This window comes from Triticum urartu, chromosome 2 (genome assembly GCF_003073215.2).
Source record: "Triticum urartu cultivar G1812 chromosome 2, Tu2.1, whole genome shotgun sequence".
Classification (NCBI taxonomy): domain Eukaryota; kingdom Viridiplantae; phylum Streptophyta; class Magnoliopsida; order Poales; family Poaceae; genus Triticum; species Triticum urartu.
In genome coordinates, this window is record NC_053023.1 from 22509595 (window position 1) to 22525262 (window position 15668).

Genomic DNA, 15668 nt, shown 5'->3' on the forward strand with positions numbered 1-15668 from the left:
GTACAAGGACCCACTTATGTGTACAGCTAAAAATTGGAAGTACTGATGCAGCATATTTTTGCCCATCAGTACTTACGCTAGATCAAAATACTACAAATCTTATGCCCCCCCCCCCCCCCCCCCCCCCCCCCCCCCCCCCGGGCAAAGCATGCATATAATATAGTTCAGTAGTAGCTCTGTTGAAATAGGGGACACTTATATCAATTCGAACTTCCACAGTCAACTTGCTATACGTTAATGAAAATAAAAGGAGGCATGCCAACCTCAAGTGCCAAATAACCCGTCTATACATTCTTTGCCCAAACACATAATCTGAACAAACAGTTCTTTTTTGAATCGCTCGCTATTTCCGGTTATCTCATGACCACGGGATTAAACCATGAAGAGACTTCTATACGTTAACATTTATGTTATCTTGTACGCATTTTGACAACAAGGAAGCCAGAAGGGGATGAGTTAGGAACATCATTATTTTCTGATATAGAAGCTATAATGAAAAAGGCCTTTGCTCGCAGCACATAATTTGTTGTAGGTGAAATTATATATATATATATGATATCTAAATAGATTTGTAATTCTATATCGCCTCTATGAGAAATAGGCACAGCCATGTGAAAAAACTAAAATAAAATGAAGATTCTTCATGACGTAACTCATCGGGGATGCCCAAGTTAGTTGACATTTCTAACAGTTGACTTCACATTACTAACCTAGATATCTACGTCAGCTCTCCTTTAGTTTGATAAATTAACCTGACTAATAAGTATCCGATGTGCGTAACAAAATATCCCTCAACAATGTAATTCGTTCTGACTTCTGAATCCTAATTCATGACGCTATGAGGAGGATATAATAACGTGCAAACTATCTTGGTTAAAAAAAACAGAGGACTAGTAGGTCTTAAGAAATATGAGGTTGCCACAAATATTGCGTAGAACTCCATTTTATTGCCTGGTGGCACCATTAATGGAGAAGTTGTAGCTGAACCTGGGTGCATTGCACGCAGGTTCAACACTGAAATCGGACAAAATGCTTTTGTTTTATTATGAAAGTTACTGGATATAAAGATGCGCAAATGTTTTTGGTGCTTGCAAAATTCGAAGGCGAAATGATATCTGAGCTGAGGGGCTCCTGACAAAAGAAAAACAAAATGAGTGCTCAAAAGTTTGAGCAGTAATTTGATTTTTGTCACAAGCTCCACAGATGTCGTTCCAACACATAAAACTGAACCACCTATATAAATTTGTGCATTTTTGAAGGCACAAAGTGTCAGACTTTCTTGATTTTTGTCACAATGCACCCATGTTTACAAAAACCCTTTAATTCCTTTTATCTCGCATAGATAGGGGTTCTTGTAAGAAAATGTGGAAATGCACATCCTATAAAAACCGATATTCTTGCATCGCCCCGTACCATATACACCATATTCCAGCTGTGACACATCCTCACCAGCACGCCACATCGAAGATTTCAACCACAGTAAACAAACGGGACTGTTGTACCTCATTTATTTTAATAAAAATCTCCATCAATCATGAACTCACATTATAACACTTACACCTGGAAGCTACACAAATAAATCGGACGCACTCACATGCTGAAGACATTCCGGACCATGACACACACACACACACACACACACACACACACACAATGACACAAATTAATCGTAGATGCTTCTTTTATGCAAGCACCCACCAGATGCATGAAAGTAAGTTCAGACCTAGGGTCTGCATGCACCTACACGCGGAGGTACATATCAATCTTGAGCACCGCGTTCCTGGTGGTGGTGTTGACCGAGTGTGTCCGGAGCAGACCGTACCCAGTCGCACCACGGAGGCCGCCAGTGCCGCCTACGATCGGCAACTCCCTGACACTGTCGAAGATGACGTCCCTGGAGAGTACGGCCACGGAGCTGCCGTTTTGACTCCCTGCCGTGAACACGAAATTGGCAGTGAGCAGCAGCGCGTACTCTGTCATCGACGCGAACTGGAAGAACCCCTGTGCCCTGCCGACGGCGGGGGACGCCGCGTCTGGGCCCTCCGTCAGCAGGTCGTCGATGACGTACATGTCGCCGAAGTAGGTGGTGGGGTCGTTGGCCAGGGGCACCACACCTTTGATGACTTGCACCGCTGTTGCTGGACTCGATGGCCCGCCGGTGACGATGTCATGCATGTAGAACTTGAGGTGGATCGTCTCCGTTGCCGCAGCTGACGCCATAAGGACTAGGGCTAGGGCGAAGATGAAGGCCGGTAGGAGCTGCATGGTGTGCCTGATGGCCATGGTTTGTACTAGGATGTATAGGACAGATGTGCGTGCATTGACTCTATCTGTATACGCTCTGCCTCGAACCCTTTATATAGGCAAACTGGAAAGGACCCGGCGGCAAAGCAGCCGGGAACATGTGCCCATGATAAGTGAATTCATTTTTACACAAAGGTGTACTTGAGTATCATGTATCTAATCTTAAGAAATAGAACAATAATTGAATAGTGCAACTATAAATACAGCCAATGATGAGCTGGACGGTGAAGTAGAGTGCAAATGATGAGGAGGCATCTATGCAAGTGATGTGAAGTCAACTGTTGGGCATGTCAACTACTTGGGCAGCCATGATTATTGATGAGTTACATCACGAAGAATAGGCACTGTATTTTTCGTACAAGGAATAGCGAATGAGCCCCAGTGCCCGAGTGTAATTGATTGAACTGTAATTTTCTAGGTGATGTTCATTTCTTGTTACTTTAATTTTGTAGGTGTTTTATTTATCTAAGTTCTGCAAATTATGTTTCTGTATATATAGTATGCAAAATCTTCCCAATGAGATTGACGTATGTAATTTAATGGTATGCAAGCTAGTCATGGTTTGAATGCCGCCTTATCTGATACATTCATGGTTGAATGTTCAAGACCTTTTCAATCTTATTCTGGTGCATAATTGAAGGTAACAACTTCGTATACTCAAAACATGTTCTCTACTGATTTCTTTGGGGATCAAATAATCATCTAAGTTTGTTCAAATATTGAATATATGTATCAATGTCTTTCAATGGCCTTTTCCAATGCTCATATGTATCGCATCTAGAAGCTGAGCCGAGGGTGAGCTTGCTGCGATGGTAGTATGTAGAGGTAGGGCCAACTTCAAGCGGAACAACTGAAACTGATATGGAATGCGGGCAACAAATATCTTCAGCACATCATATTGTTTCATGATTTCATCCAAACCTTCATTAAGTCACCTTGGTCGATGCACAAAGTAGGTCTAAGTTTATTGCTCCGTGGTAACTCAGGCAGTAACCACTAAATTACTCTAGGTGGGCTTGGATGTTGGACCGGCCAATCAAATTATAGGATTAGGATTCAGACATGAGAATGACATAGGGCGGCTGGATACGACAATGCACCTGGCATCATCAGTTCACCTCCATGTCTCCGTCTCCATCGCCTCCGCTGGCCATTAACTCATTATCTTTCCAACCCAATCACCTGGTTGCCTGGCTTCTGAAGCTAACACATATGTATGATGTAGGTGCAAAGGTGCTCCATGTACAGATCGATAGTTGACGATGCTACAGACCATGATATAATAAACCCACTCGCAGATAAGCGATTAGTATAAGCACACACTCTGATCTATCATTAATGCTGTTGAATCAGTTATGGACCCATGGGATAAACAAATGTATGTGTCACCTCGTACATCAACTCAGCGAGCTTATATTAATAGTAGTATCAAGTCTCTGTGAAAGTGTACTTTCAATGAACCTCCACATAGGCTCATAGTTCTTTCTCGTACGATGCTTAGTAAAGAGTAGTCGCCGCCTGATAAAGTAATAAAACTTTGTCAGCCACGTCATGAAATATTGTGGTAGTCTAGTAGAGGCCGGCGGGTCCGGCAACGGAGGCCATCAGAGCACAAATCATACATGGTAAGATTTGGAAGCATCGGAAAACATAACTGCGCTAGCCTTCATACTTTTCCAAGGACCATCAAACTCTAATTGATCATCTCTATCTATTGAGTAAACCATGCAATCTCCAGTACTTGATATCTTCATCTTGGTCCCCTGGGGTGTTGTGAACCTGATGTTGGTGTCATGACTCATGGTCAACCGAAGAGGCATGCCGCAGTGTACAGGATAAAACTAGTGTAGAACATGCACTGATTATAACATGCAGAAATTATCATGCCATGTAGAGACATAAAAACTCGAAGTCATGTGAGTCTTATGTGTAGCGAACATCGTTCTGGACAATTTGACGATGAAGGATTTCTAACTATGTTTGAGTTGATTGCTTGGCATCCCACTACCTATGGGGAATATATTTAGAAGGAGCCGTAGCATCCAAAAAAAACTACATGAAGTTTTTTTATGTAAGATAGTAATCATATAGACAAATTCTGAACTTGTGCGACTCATAGTACATAAAAGAGAATTTCTGATGCTCTCTTTATTGGTCATGTTCAATAGCTTATGGTTTCATGCATGGCATATGACCTTACCCTAATTACCTAGGTATAATCCACAGCAAATAAGTACTATTTGTAATGTAAGTACCTAGAAAATTCCATCCCATTTTACATCCAAGGCCACTTCTTTTGTCCCATTAAGAATGCATACACTAAATGTAAATAATATATAGTTTTTCATGTATCCTCTACCCTATAGTTACATTCCCTTTTTGACATGAGAGAAAAACATTATAGTCCACTCAAAAATTGGACTCTGCCGTATAAAAGTTGCATATAACACTAGCAGAAAACGGGCCTTTAGTCTCGGTTCCAGAGGGCCTTTAGTCCCGGTTCTGCAACCGGACAAAATGATCGGGACTAATGCCCATTACTTTCAGTCCCGGTTGGCTTATGAACCGGGACTAAAGGCCGCTGTATGGAGCGGGGCTGGAGCCTTTAGTCCTGGTTGGTAACACCAACCGGGACCAAAGGAATTTTTAGGATTTTTTTGAATATTTTCCAATTTTCAAATTTCTAATTTTTTTATAATTTAATATCTAATCACCCCTCAAAACTCCTCCAGTGTGGAGCACTCATTTCAAATCGTCTAACTTTCCGACCGGTCACCCATCCTCTCACTACTCCAGCTTAAGCACGCTTAACTTTCGAGTTTTATTTCCCCTAGTTTCCAAGTCTGCACTTGTTGTTTTCCTCACAACAGGAAGGTATCAATCCGATTAACCCTTAGGTCTTGATGTCACATGATTTAATTTTTTAAATTCCAAACAATTATTAAACTAAAATAAGTAATAATAATATTGAATTTCATTGAAAGTAAAATAAGTAATAATATTATTTTATTCATTTTTACCATTTATTCATTTAATATGGCATAATAAATATCTTTAAGTCTGTAAATCAAAATTCGATAAATTCGATATCCATTATTATTAGAAAAATGTGAGGAATCCAAATATGACATCATTAATTTTTAAAATTATTTCTCATATGCCGGAATCAATTGCTTCTTGGTGATGTGAACCGGATGAGAACTAATGAGCATTCTAACATGCTAGAGTCACAACTAAGGTTACTCTCAGTCAGAGTCACAACTAAGGTTACTCTCAGTCAGTTTGGCTAGCAGATGTAGTCGACGGTAGGATTGGATGGACACCATCCCAGTCAGAGTTACAACTAAGGTTACTACAACATGTTAAAATCTACAGAAAGAACTAACTAAAAATAATTAAAAATAACAATTACATGACTAAAACAACTATATAAGCAAAACATCACTGTTTTAATTAAAATCCTAATTTAAATTATTCTAAAAATAACCAAATAAATCTTACCGTGAGAACAATCTATCATGTGATTAGGGAGAAAAAAGAATTAAATTTAAAACTATTTTTAAACTCAAGTTATTCACAATTAAGGGTTTGAAGCAACTTTGAACAAATTCAGAATTAAACCATTCAAATTTGAAAACTAATGGCACAAACAAAAACTAGATAAAATTTCGAATGTAATGCAAAAGTAATTACTCAAAAACATCAAATATCCTAAAAGATATAAGCAATTTAAAACAAAAACTAAAAACAGAAAAGAAATGAAAAAACAGATAAGAAATTTTTAAAACCCCTTTAGTCCCGGTTGGTGTCTCCAACCAAGACTAAAGGGGTTGGTCCTGGTTGGAGACACCAACCAGGACTAAAGGGGTTCGGACCAGCCGCAGCCCCGACACCAACCGGGACTAAATGTGGCGTTTGACCCGGGACTAAAGCTAGCCGAGCCCCGTCCAGTGTTCTAGCCGTTCGAACCGGGACTAATGCTCATATTAGTCCCGGTTCGTAACGCGACCGGGACTAATGCTCTGATCTGCTCAGGACCAAAGCTATGTTTTTACTAGTTTAATATTTCTTTCTCGAAATAATACCTTGAGGTATTATTGCAAGGGTGGAGAAAATGAGGACATGACATCAAGCATTTGCGTGACCCATTAACAAGGAAAGTAAAAGTACCCGTTTTGACTGAAATTCTCTCCGCTCTCCTAATTTTGCTAAAAGTGTATAATCTCCGGTTTCATCTCTGCAGCTATACCATTTAGAACTGGGCATCAATAGATATCAGACTACATATCCTTTGCTTATAATCGGACTAGTCGTACACCGTACGATTAAAAGAACCATTGCCGTCCAATCTTCTGATAGGGCCTACATTTGTGCCTGCCAGATCTAGACTGACACAGACCTTGTGGCGGCGGCGGGGCTTGGTTTCAAGGCGTGGTGGTAGCCTGTCGGTGGGTTCCAGTAGGCGCACTCTCACCGCGTGGTGCTAGGGCAGCGACAGTTCTTGCCGCTGTCCTCACCATGCGGCAAAGTAATGTTCGTGCCTATGGGCGGTCGGTCTATCGTTAGCCGGAACTTGTGGGTGGAAGGGCTAGCCGGTAAGTGCAGTTATAGAATTACACCTTTTTATGTCTTCGTGCCTCCATGGCTTTTATCTAGAATGGTTTTCTAGTTAAACTAGAAAATACCCCACGTGTTGCTATGGGAATCACTTACAATATGTTTCAACGATTTGATTGTATGAAACATGAGAAATGAGGACGACATAAAAAGAGGTCAGTTGATGAGGATGGCCAGCGCTCTCGCGACGTCCGCGCCCCACGCTCGTGCGCCACCGCCGCCGCCCCCACCTCTGCCACCCCTGCCGCTTGCCCTCCCTCCGCCCCCGTTCAAGCCCACCACCCTCGCCACCCCTGCATCCGGCCCGTCCGCGCCGCGACGCCTCTCCTCCGCGTCGGCATCGGGGCTGGTTCCCGATCCAGATGCGCCGTCACCGTAGCCGCATCCGGGGCTCTCCCGCTCGTCCCTCGGGATGGTCGCCGGTTTGCCCCCACCGTCCGGCGACTCGGCTCCATCAACTGAAGCCTCTCCACCCCCGCCTCGTCTTCGATCCATTGTGGTCCGGGAGCCCGCCGCCGGAATTTGTGCTGACGGCCGTTCCGATGGTGCACGGGTCGCTGCTGGAGTGCCGCGGTCTGTCTGTTGTGTGCGGGCTTTCCCGGAGGTTGATGCTGTTGTTGCTGCTCCGCCCTCCTCTTCACAGACTCGCCCCAAATCTATGGTAATTCGGGACGCAGCCTTGGCTCCGGGGGGAGGGGATTCCTCTCCTGCCTCAGACCATGGATGATGGATTGAAGTGCGTGGGAGCAAGGGACGTGCAAATGCTTCCAGCAGCGGTCGGGCTGTGCCGCCGAAGGCGCGGCCGGTGGTTAGTATGTCTGAGCGCGCCGCCTACCTCAGATGGAACGGACGATGCTTCCGGTGTCTCAGCCGCAAGCATTTCGCCAAGGATTGTGAGGAGCCGCTAAAGTGCTGGTGTTGCTACAAAGATTTCCATCTTGCCAGTCAGTGCCCTGTCCCTTCATCGAAGCTCTCCTCGACGGTGCCTTCCCACGGTCCTCGACTTGGTGTTGGGGACCGCCGTGACGCGCCGGCCAGCCATGCTTCTAGGCAGCGCTCATACGCCGAGACTCTCTTAGCGCCACCCCTTGGAGATCGCTTGGCTCGTAGTGTGGACGGCTGTGTCTTCCCTCTCGCTCCGGTTGAGCAGGATCTCCTTGGTGCTATGCTCTCGGCTAGGCCGGTGGGCATCGATCCGTGGCCTAATGATCCTATGCTTGATGAAGCAATGGCGCCTTACCCTCAGGTTTTGCCTGTCATCCTTGGTCCTAGGGACTGCTTCGCTTGGGGCGATGACATGTGGTTCAGCCATGGTGCCTCGTCCGTAGGGAGTGAGGAATATGTTGATCCTATGTGCTCGGAGGCTACTCTTCTGCCGCCACACCATGGAGGCTTCTCCTCGTCTTCTGTGGTGCACCCCCTTGTACGTCTGATGCCGAGTCCAGAGGAGCCGCTCGGTTTCAACGCGCCTGATGTTCTGGTTGAGCCTATGGATGAGGTGTGCAATGTTATTGCGAAGATGATGCAAACTAAAGCGACACCGCTATCTCTGGAGGATTTCCTCAGCAAGGTTACTTGTTCGCTCCCACAACCTCTGCTTGGGACCCCAGTGCCTTCGCATGGGGAGAAGAATGGCGGGCGACGGAACGGGCGTCTGGATAAGACGAACAAGGCGTGCAAGATCCCGACATCCAAGCGTGCAGAGTATAGAATGTTGGAGGCTTTTGATGAGTTGCCGGAGGTCAGCAAAGCAGAGGGGCCAGAGCAAAAGATGCAAGCATACCTAGACATGTACAAAAAACCGCTCTCACCGCAAGTGATCGAGGCGTTGAGCTCTTTGGCGAGGATCGCTGGGAAGTCAAAGTTGGACATGTCCGGATGTTTTCCACCTGATAATGTTAGCACATGATTCTTTGAGGCCGAGTCAGAAGAGTCTTTCGGTATGGACAGTTTCCCTTCGGCGAGTGGCAGCTATTTTGGTTGCACTCGAGCCTCGCCTAACTGCCTTGGGCTTGGGTGCTTTGGTGTCTGGCTCTGATGATGTCCCTTGATGCTGCAGTTGTCTTGTCCCTGTCCCCAAGTTCTAGTGCCTTTTTTCTTGTTTTCTTTTTTTCTTTCTTTTTGGGTTTTCATTCGGTTTCCCCTATTTAGCCAAGAATGTTAGGTTTTCGGGTCCGGTTTTCCTTATAAACTGGACCAACTCTCTTCTTCTCAATGAAATGCAGGAACCCCCTGCCCCTTTCGAGGTGTTTTCGAAAAAAATTGTATGAAACATGCATATTTGAATTAATAATATATAAACTAAAAATAAAATAATATTATGTATTGTATTTGATTATTATATTTGGAAAACAATTTAAAGTGGCATAATATAATAGAAAACTTTTTCCATGCATGTCATGTGAACCTTTGGTGAGATGGATGTGTGCATGAGATCAATTAATAATGAAAAACTTTTTTTTATGCATGTTCGTGGTACGCCCTCGATGAGCCAGCATGTGTGCATGTTAAAATAATATAGGCAGCGGGAACAAAATATGTATGTATATATAGGAATTTTTCCCGTGCAGCGGTGCCACCATCACTTTTCTCTTTCGTCCGTGCATGGAGCGCCACACGGGTAGGTCATGGAACGCCCACCAGCAGATGGGCAGCCTATTCCCAGTTTACCCTCACACATAGTCGGCAGTGCTCTCAAAAAAAGAGTCGGCAGTAGCTTTCTGAAAGAAAAGGTCGGCAGTAGATATTGCGTAATAAAAATAGTCGGCAGTAGCTGTTGCTTGGGGTTTCTCAAATAAAAAGCTATTGCTTGGCGGATAGAAAACCATATTTGACGCTCGATGCAACAAGCAGAAACATGTGCTGGCCCATTCTAATACGTTTGACGCTAGAGATCCCGGTTTTAGGAAGTTTTTCGTCATTTTTTCAGTTTTTTTCTTTTACAATAATAAAAAAATGTTCAATATATTCAAAATGTGTTCCTTTTCACAAAAAATTAAAATACCAAAATTTTGTTCATGTTTTCAAAAAAAGTTGAAATTCGTTCATGTTTTCAAAAAATATTTGGAGTCTCAAAATTGATCATGTTCTAAAAAATTGTTCACAATTTCAAAAACTGTTCGTCTTTCAACGTTTTCGTGTTTTCAAAAAAATTCAGCGTTTCAAAAGAAGTTCGTATTTTAAAAAATTATTCTGAATTTCATTTTTCTCATTTTCAAAATTTTGTTCAGAATTTCAAAATGTGTTACATTTTTTCATAAATTGTTTGTGTACTAGAAAAGTGCTCTGTTTTAAAAAATCAACAATTTTGACAAATATTCGTGTTTTGAAAAAGCACTCATTTTAAATAAAAAACGCTTTGGCAATATCAAAAGAGTTCAAATCTGTCAATTTTCATGGTACATAATATTTCCTTGCGACTTATTAGTAACAAAAGTTTGTTCTCTCTAGCTGGAGGTCCTGTGTTCGATTCTAACACACGGCAATTTTTTTTGGGAATTTCCATTGTTTCTCGCTACACATACCGTTCACTGCTGAGCTTGCCTAGTTGGCTACTCGCTGTGCACATCTATATAGGAGGTCCCTGGGGGACCTGTAGTTATGGTAACGCGTCTATATAGGAGGTCCCCTGGGGGACCTGCAGTTATTATAACTAGAATATAGCCCGCACGTTGCCATGGAATAGTATGCTGAAAACATGAATAATGTGAGAATTAATTATGTTGTGATGGCAAATGATTTGGGAGCCATGCATGATTTGTTGATGTGAAAAGGGTTGCATGCATGGACAAAATAGTTAGTGGGATAGTAGATTAATGACGGGGGAGACATGAATGGTTTGTTGATGTGGAAGTGCTGCATACATAGGAAAAATAGTTAATGGGTTTCAATTATTATGCGCAAAAATGAATCTATTTAAGAACAAAAGATATTCCAACAGTTGAGGTACTCACTTATACTCCATGACAGCGCTTAGTTGTACTCGAGTACATCTAAATGTTGATCGCTAGATCATAAAGAGTAAATGATCGGCATCGATTCAAGGGTAGTGTAAGAGAACTTCGCTATATAAACACATATACAGTCACCTTGTTTATCTTATAGAAACTATGTGTTTGTGGCAAGATCGTGAGCTTCCTTTGACGAAGCCAATGGAAATATGGTTGGACTAGGGGGCATGAGGAAACACGATAGTGCTGTTTGTCCCACACTTGGCACAGAGTTCACTGTTGGAATAATCCAATTTGAGTCGTGTGCGAGGTTGCCATCAGTAGAATGCCAGAGTTAGTCGGCTTTGCTGCCCTTTCTTTTGAGGAAAACTCGGTTTTCCCATCATCTTTGTGACCGATGTTGACATCATGCATGGTCATGATCATGCACGAGCGCCCGACTGATAGCCGAAACGAGCACGGCTCAAACTGCCGTGAAAAAGTAACCAATGAATCCCACAAGTTGGGGAAGAGAGACAAATCTCGTTTATATTTTCAGCCAGCCTACCAACTGATATGGTTTGTGCCTTGCTTCCACGTCTGTCTGTGCAAGTTCCGAGTAGCAATAACCGATCCATTGCTATCTAATTTTCTACTTACATGCCTCCCGTTGAGCTATGGCTACAGCAGATCATCAGTTGCAGGGCTAACAACCATGATAGATCAAGCTGGAAGTGTTATTGCTAAAAATTCGAATACGGACGGTTTTGTTCGTTTGCTCGTCTGCTTTCGTTGACAACACTACCAGTTTGTGTTATCAACAGGAAAACTATACCTTGGGAGAAATTTAAATCTTGCCACATGTGATTAGTCCGGTGTGTCATTTGTGTTACGACTTATGACTAGTCATGCCATCGAGTTCCAAACAAGCAATTACAGACTATGTACTCCAACTTGATGCCAGTGCCACCTCGAGTGTTTTCACCAACATAGTATGAAAATACCTATCAGACAGAGAGACTGAAAGGGCTCCATGGGCGATCACTCATGTATGGTGGATGGCCGTCGGTCTATTGATTTCTTTTGCTTTTTTTTTTTGTCGGGTCAATACTGCAGGACGATGGACACTCCTGAGTGAATCGCAGTAAGGAAGTAAGATAACGAATTTCAACCAGCGCTGAATTACTGTCAGGTATATTTGGCACTAAAGAACAAGTAAGGACCACCACTGATGCAGAAAACTACATAGTAATAGCACTTTTATCACTGTTAGCGCTAAGTGCGTATAGCATAATAATGCATTACTGCTATGAATTATTTCCGGAAGTCAACATAAGATCTTGCTCAACCAATCAACACATCCGGGAAGTTGTCCGACAAAAAGAAATCTCAAGGAATTTTTCATCAATCATTTGATACAACAATATTTTCCCTAGATCAAGGCATTCCATAGTTCTGCACAAATGACATTTATTTGCTTGATTATAATGATCTGTCATCACATGGACTATTCTCTATTTGTACACCTTGCTCTCATTGAATATGGTGAAGGACTGTATGGTTTATTTGCCTTTCCACTTTCTTTAAATGCAAGTTCAGGGTCAAGGACAATTATTTTTACCTTTAGTTGCGCATAACAAAAGGATCTCCGTGTATCCTCCGTCGAGGTGCCTGTAATAGCAATAGATGTTCCATGGCCCAGTATCATTCACTGATACACTATGGAGTGCATATATGTGTGTGTTTTCATTGATTTAAGCATTCTACTCACAAGATTCAACACTGGTTACACTCTAGAGCACTTCATAAGGGGCCTATATATACCTCACAAGTTCAAGCTTCTTGCTATGAAATTTTTAGAATCATACTCTTGAAGTGAGGTACCAATGGATAGTCTAGGAGTGGCGCGAATGGGAACACGATGAAACCCTGAGCTATCCATTTGCACCTATAGAACGATAGGTGGATATGTACCTCAGTGTTTCCCCATGCCTCCATTCCTATTGTTCTTAGCTTCTCCTAACCCTTCCTTCTACCTCACGGATGTATTTCCATCTTGAATGCTTATAAGATATTCTCCCATGTAAATTTTTGGTCACGAGGCCTTAAGAGTGAGTAGGAAAAAGGAATCCATGAGTATCTCAGAGCAGTGAGTGTGGGAACATGGAGGAGACCCTAGACTTCTCGGCCTCTCAATTTAGGGGCCAAGACTGTTTTGTGTTTCCTAATGCCTCCCATGTTGAAATATGGGGTGGGCTTTAGGCCCGTCTAGCAATTTCTGAAAATCTCTAAGGGCCCATGTGGGTTTAATTGGCACTAGGTGTAGTGGGAAGTTTATTCCCACCTCGGAAGTTGGAGAGGAGTTGGACCACCTTAAAAGGGTTTCTCTTCCACATGCTATTGGAGCTCGAGAAGAGAAGAGGCCATCGCGCACTCCTCCTCCGCCGCCTACCTTGCCTCGTCACGTCACGTCACGGGTTACGGGAATGAGCCAAGCCGAGCTCACACCTATGCGCTTATTTTTGCCAGTCAGTAATCTGCTCCACGCGCACGCCCATCGTCGTTACTTTGCTGCTGCTGCCGCTGGTGACTCCATCCCGTCCGCCGCGTACATGGGAGAGAATAAGAAAACGATTGTCCCTGGGAAATTGGATATGAAACGTGTGATACTCATCATACTTATGAGGGAGAGGCCTAAGCTAACATACTTTCCGTATTTGGATCATATGTTCCATGATTGGAACTCTAGCAAGCATCCGCTAATAGTGAATATTCATTAAGGTAAAACCTAACCATAGCATTAAGTTATTAAAACATTGCAGCACCCTATAGTGGCCCCCCCACACGTTCGTGCGATATGACGGGCAACATAAGACAACACCATAATAACATACAACTCATATCAATCATATCATACCACAATTAGTCCATAGGACAAAAAGAAACTACTCAAACATAATAGAGGTGCAACACATCATTCCATAATAATATATAGTATCGGGCATCATGTTCAAGTAGAGATTATAGCAGGGGGATAGAGGATACTGTGCTGCCCGAAGAGGGAGAACGTTGTTGATGAGGGTGGCGAAGTTGTTGGAGTAGATTGTTGTCACGATGGTCTCATCGGTGGCGCTACGACGCCACGGGGAGAGAGGGGGAAAGAGGCCCCTCTCCTATTTCCTCTTGCTTGGTCTTCCCCCTAAATGGGAAAAGAGTTCCCCCTCTGGTCCTTGGCCTCCATGGATCCTGGGGGTGGGAGTCCCTATGGGATTGGATATCTCCTCCTTTGTTCTCTCTGTTTCACGACTTTTTAGAATTGTTTCTGTGGTCAAGCACTATTTCTTAAATACCCGGAGATCCGTAACTCTAATCAGGCCGAAATTTTAACACGGTTTTTTTCTAATAAATTTCTTTCTTGTGACTGAAGGAGTGGTCAAAGTAAGATAGGGGTTGTCCAGAAGCCAGGTCCGCGCCCATCCCCTAAGGGCGAACCATGGTGGCTTGTGTGGCCTATGGTCCCCGCCTTGCTAGGATTTTGGTGCCATAAATTCAGATGTATTCCATTCAAAATATACATAAATTTTCAAGTCATTCTGGTTCCATGAATTTTTCACTTAAAACCCCCAAAACAATAAAAATAGGAACTGGACTTTAGCACTAGTTTAAAAAGTTAGTCCAAATAGAAATAACATAAACTATTGCAAAAAATACATGTAAAACTAGTATGATAATATAATGAAACAGTCAAAAAATATAGATACATCAGAGATGTATCTCCTAGTCTTGAAGATCTCAACTATGACTCGGTGTTTGATCAACAAGAAGAGCGAGGATTACAAGCTCGAAGACGGGGAGATGGCTGAAGAGGATGATGATCCCATATGGAAACACCATCAAGCGTGAATGCACCATCAAGATTAAGGGACCACAACTATTGCCAAGATGAGGACATTACTTTGTGTCACGCATTGGTTCGAATGGATCAATTAAGGGACCGGTTTTGGGGTTGTATTGCCGAGTACTACGACAACACCGTAGAAGTCACATCAAGCCGCACCCAAGGGTATCTTGGGCACCACTGCGATACGTACCATGACCTATGCAATAGATGGTCCGGTTGTATTCATCAAGTCAACCATGCACCACCGAGTGGCGTGAAAACATGGAGTATGAACCTATCATTCCAGACCATTTCAAACAACGGAACAAGAAGTCGGGTAACAAGCCCTTCACATTACACCATTTCCATGAAGAGCTTTTCACAACGAGAAGTGGATTAGGAGAAACTCTGAGAACACAACAAAGAGATCATGGTTAAGCATAGCTGTTGAGGAAGATGACAAGGAGAATGAAAATCCCAACAAGACACCAGATGGTAACCAAATTTCAGAAGAGAGGAAGAGGAGAGGAGCCTTTAGCATCACCAACAAAGGAGAGATTGTGGCCATGATTGAGACCAAGAATACCTCGTCGGTCAAATGCGGAGAAGATTATGCGGCAATATGAATGACCTCAAGATGTTGGACGATGATAAATGGAGGTCAAAGTTAGCGGGCGTAGAGAGGAAATTGAAGGTAGAGGAGTGTAGGCTTGCACTCGAGGAGGAGAGACTTTTTAATGAAAAGAAGGCAGAAGAACATGCTGGCATGGTCATGAAACCAACCACAATCGATACCACTACAAAAAAAGTTCTACAATCTCACTCATGGAGAGATGTTGACCCAAATGTAGGTCTCTCTTTGGGATGATGGTCATGGTCGTGTAGATGGTGATGTTGGCCATGTGGGTGAGGTTGGCAGCCGTATGGAGGGGGTGGTG

At 43.2% G+C, this 15668-nt stretch overlaps 1 protein-coding gene across 1 annotated transcript; it reads right to left on the reverse strand.

Moving 5' to 3' along the window:
• Positions 1 to 1344: 1344 nt before the first annotated feature.
• LOC125540765 (dirigent protein 21-like) lies at positions 1345 to 4286 on the reverse strand. Its single transcript, XM_048704330.1, has one exon. It carries the CDS (start codon positions 2281 to 2283, stop codon positions 1741 to 1743), a length of 543 nt encoding a protein of 180 aa, XP_048560287.1. The 5' UTR covers positions 2284 to 4286; the 3' UTR covers positions 1345 to 1740.
• Positions 4287 to 15668: the final 11382 nt, after the last annotated feature.

Coding starts and splice junctions, on each gene's coding strand:
- LOC125540765 (XM_048704330.1), bottom strand. CDS start 2,283: ATGGCCATCAGGCACACCATGCAGCTCCTACCGGCCTTCATCTTCGCC.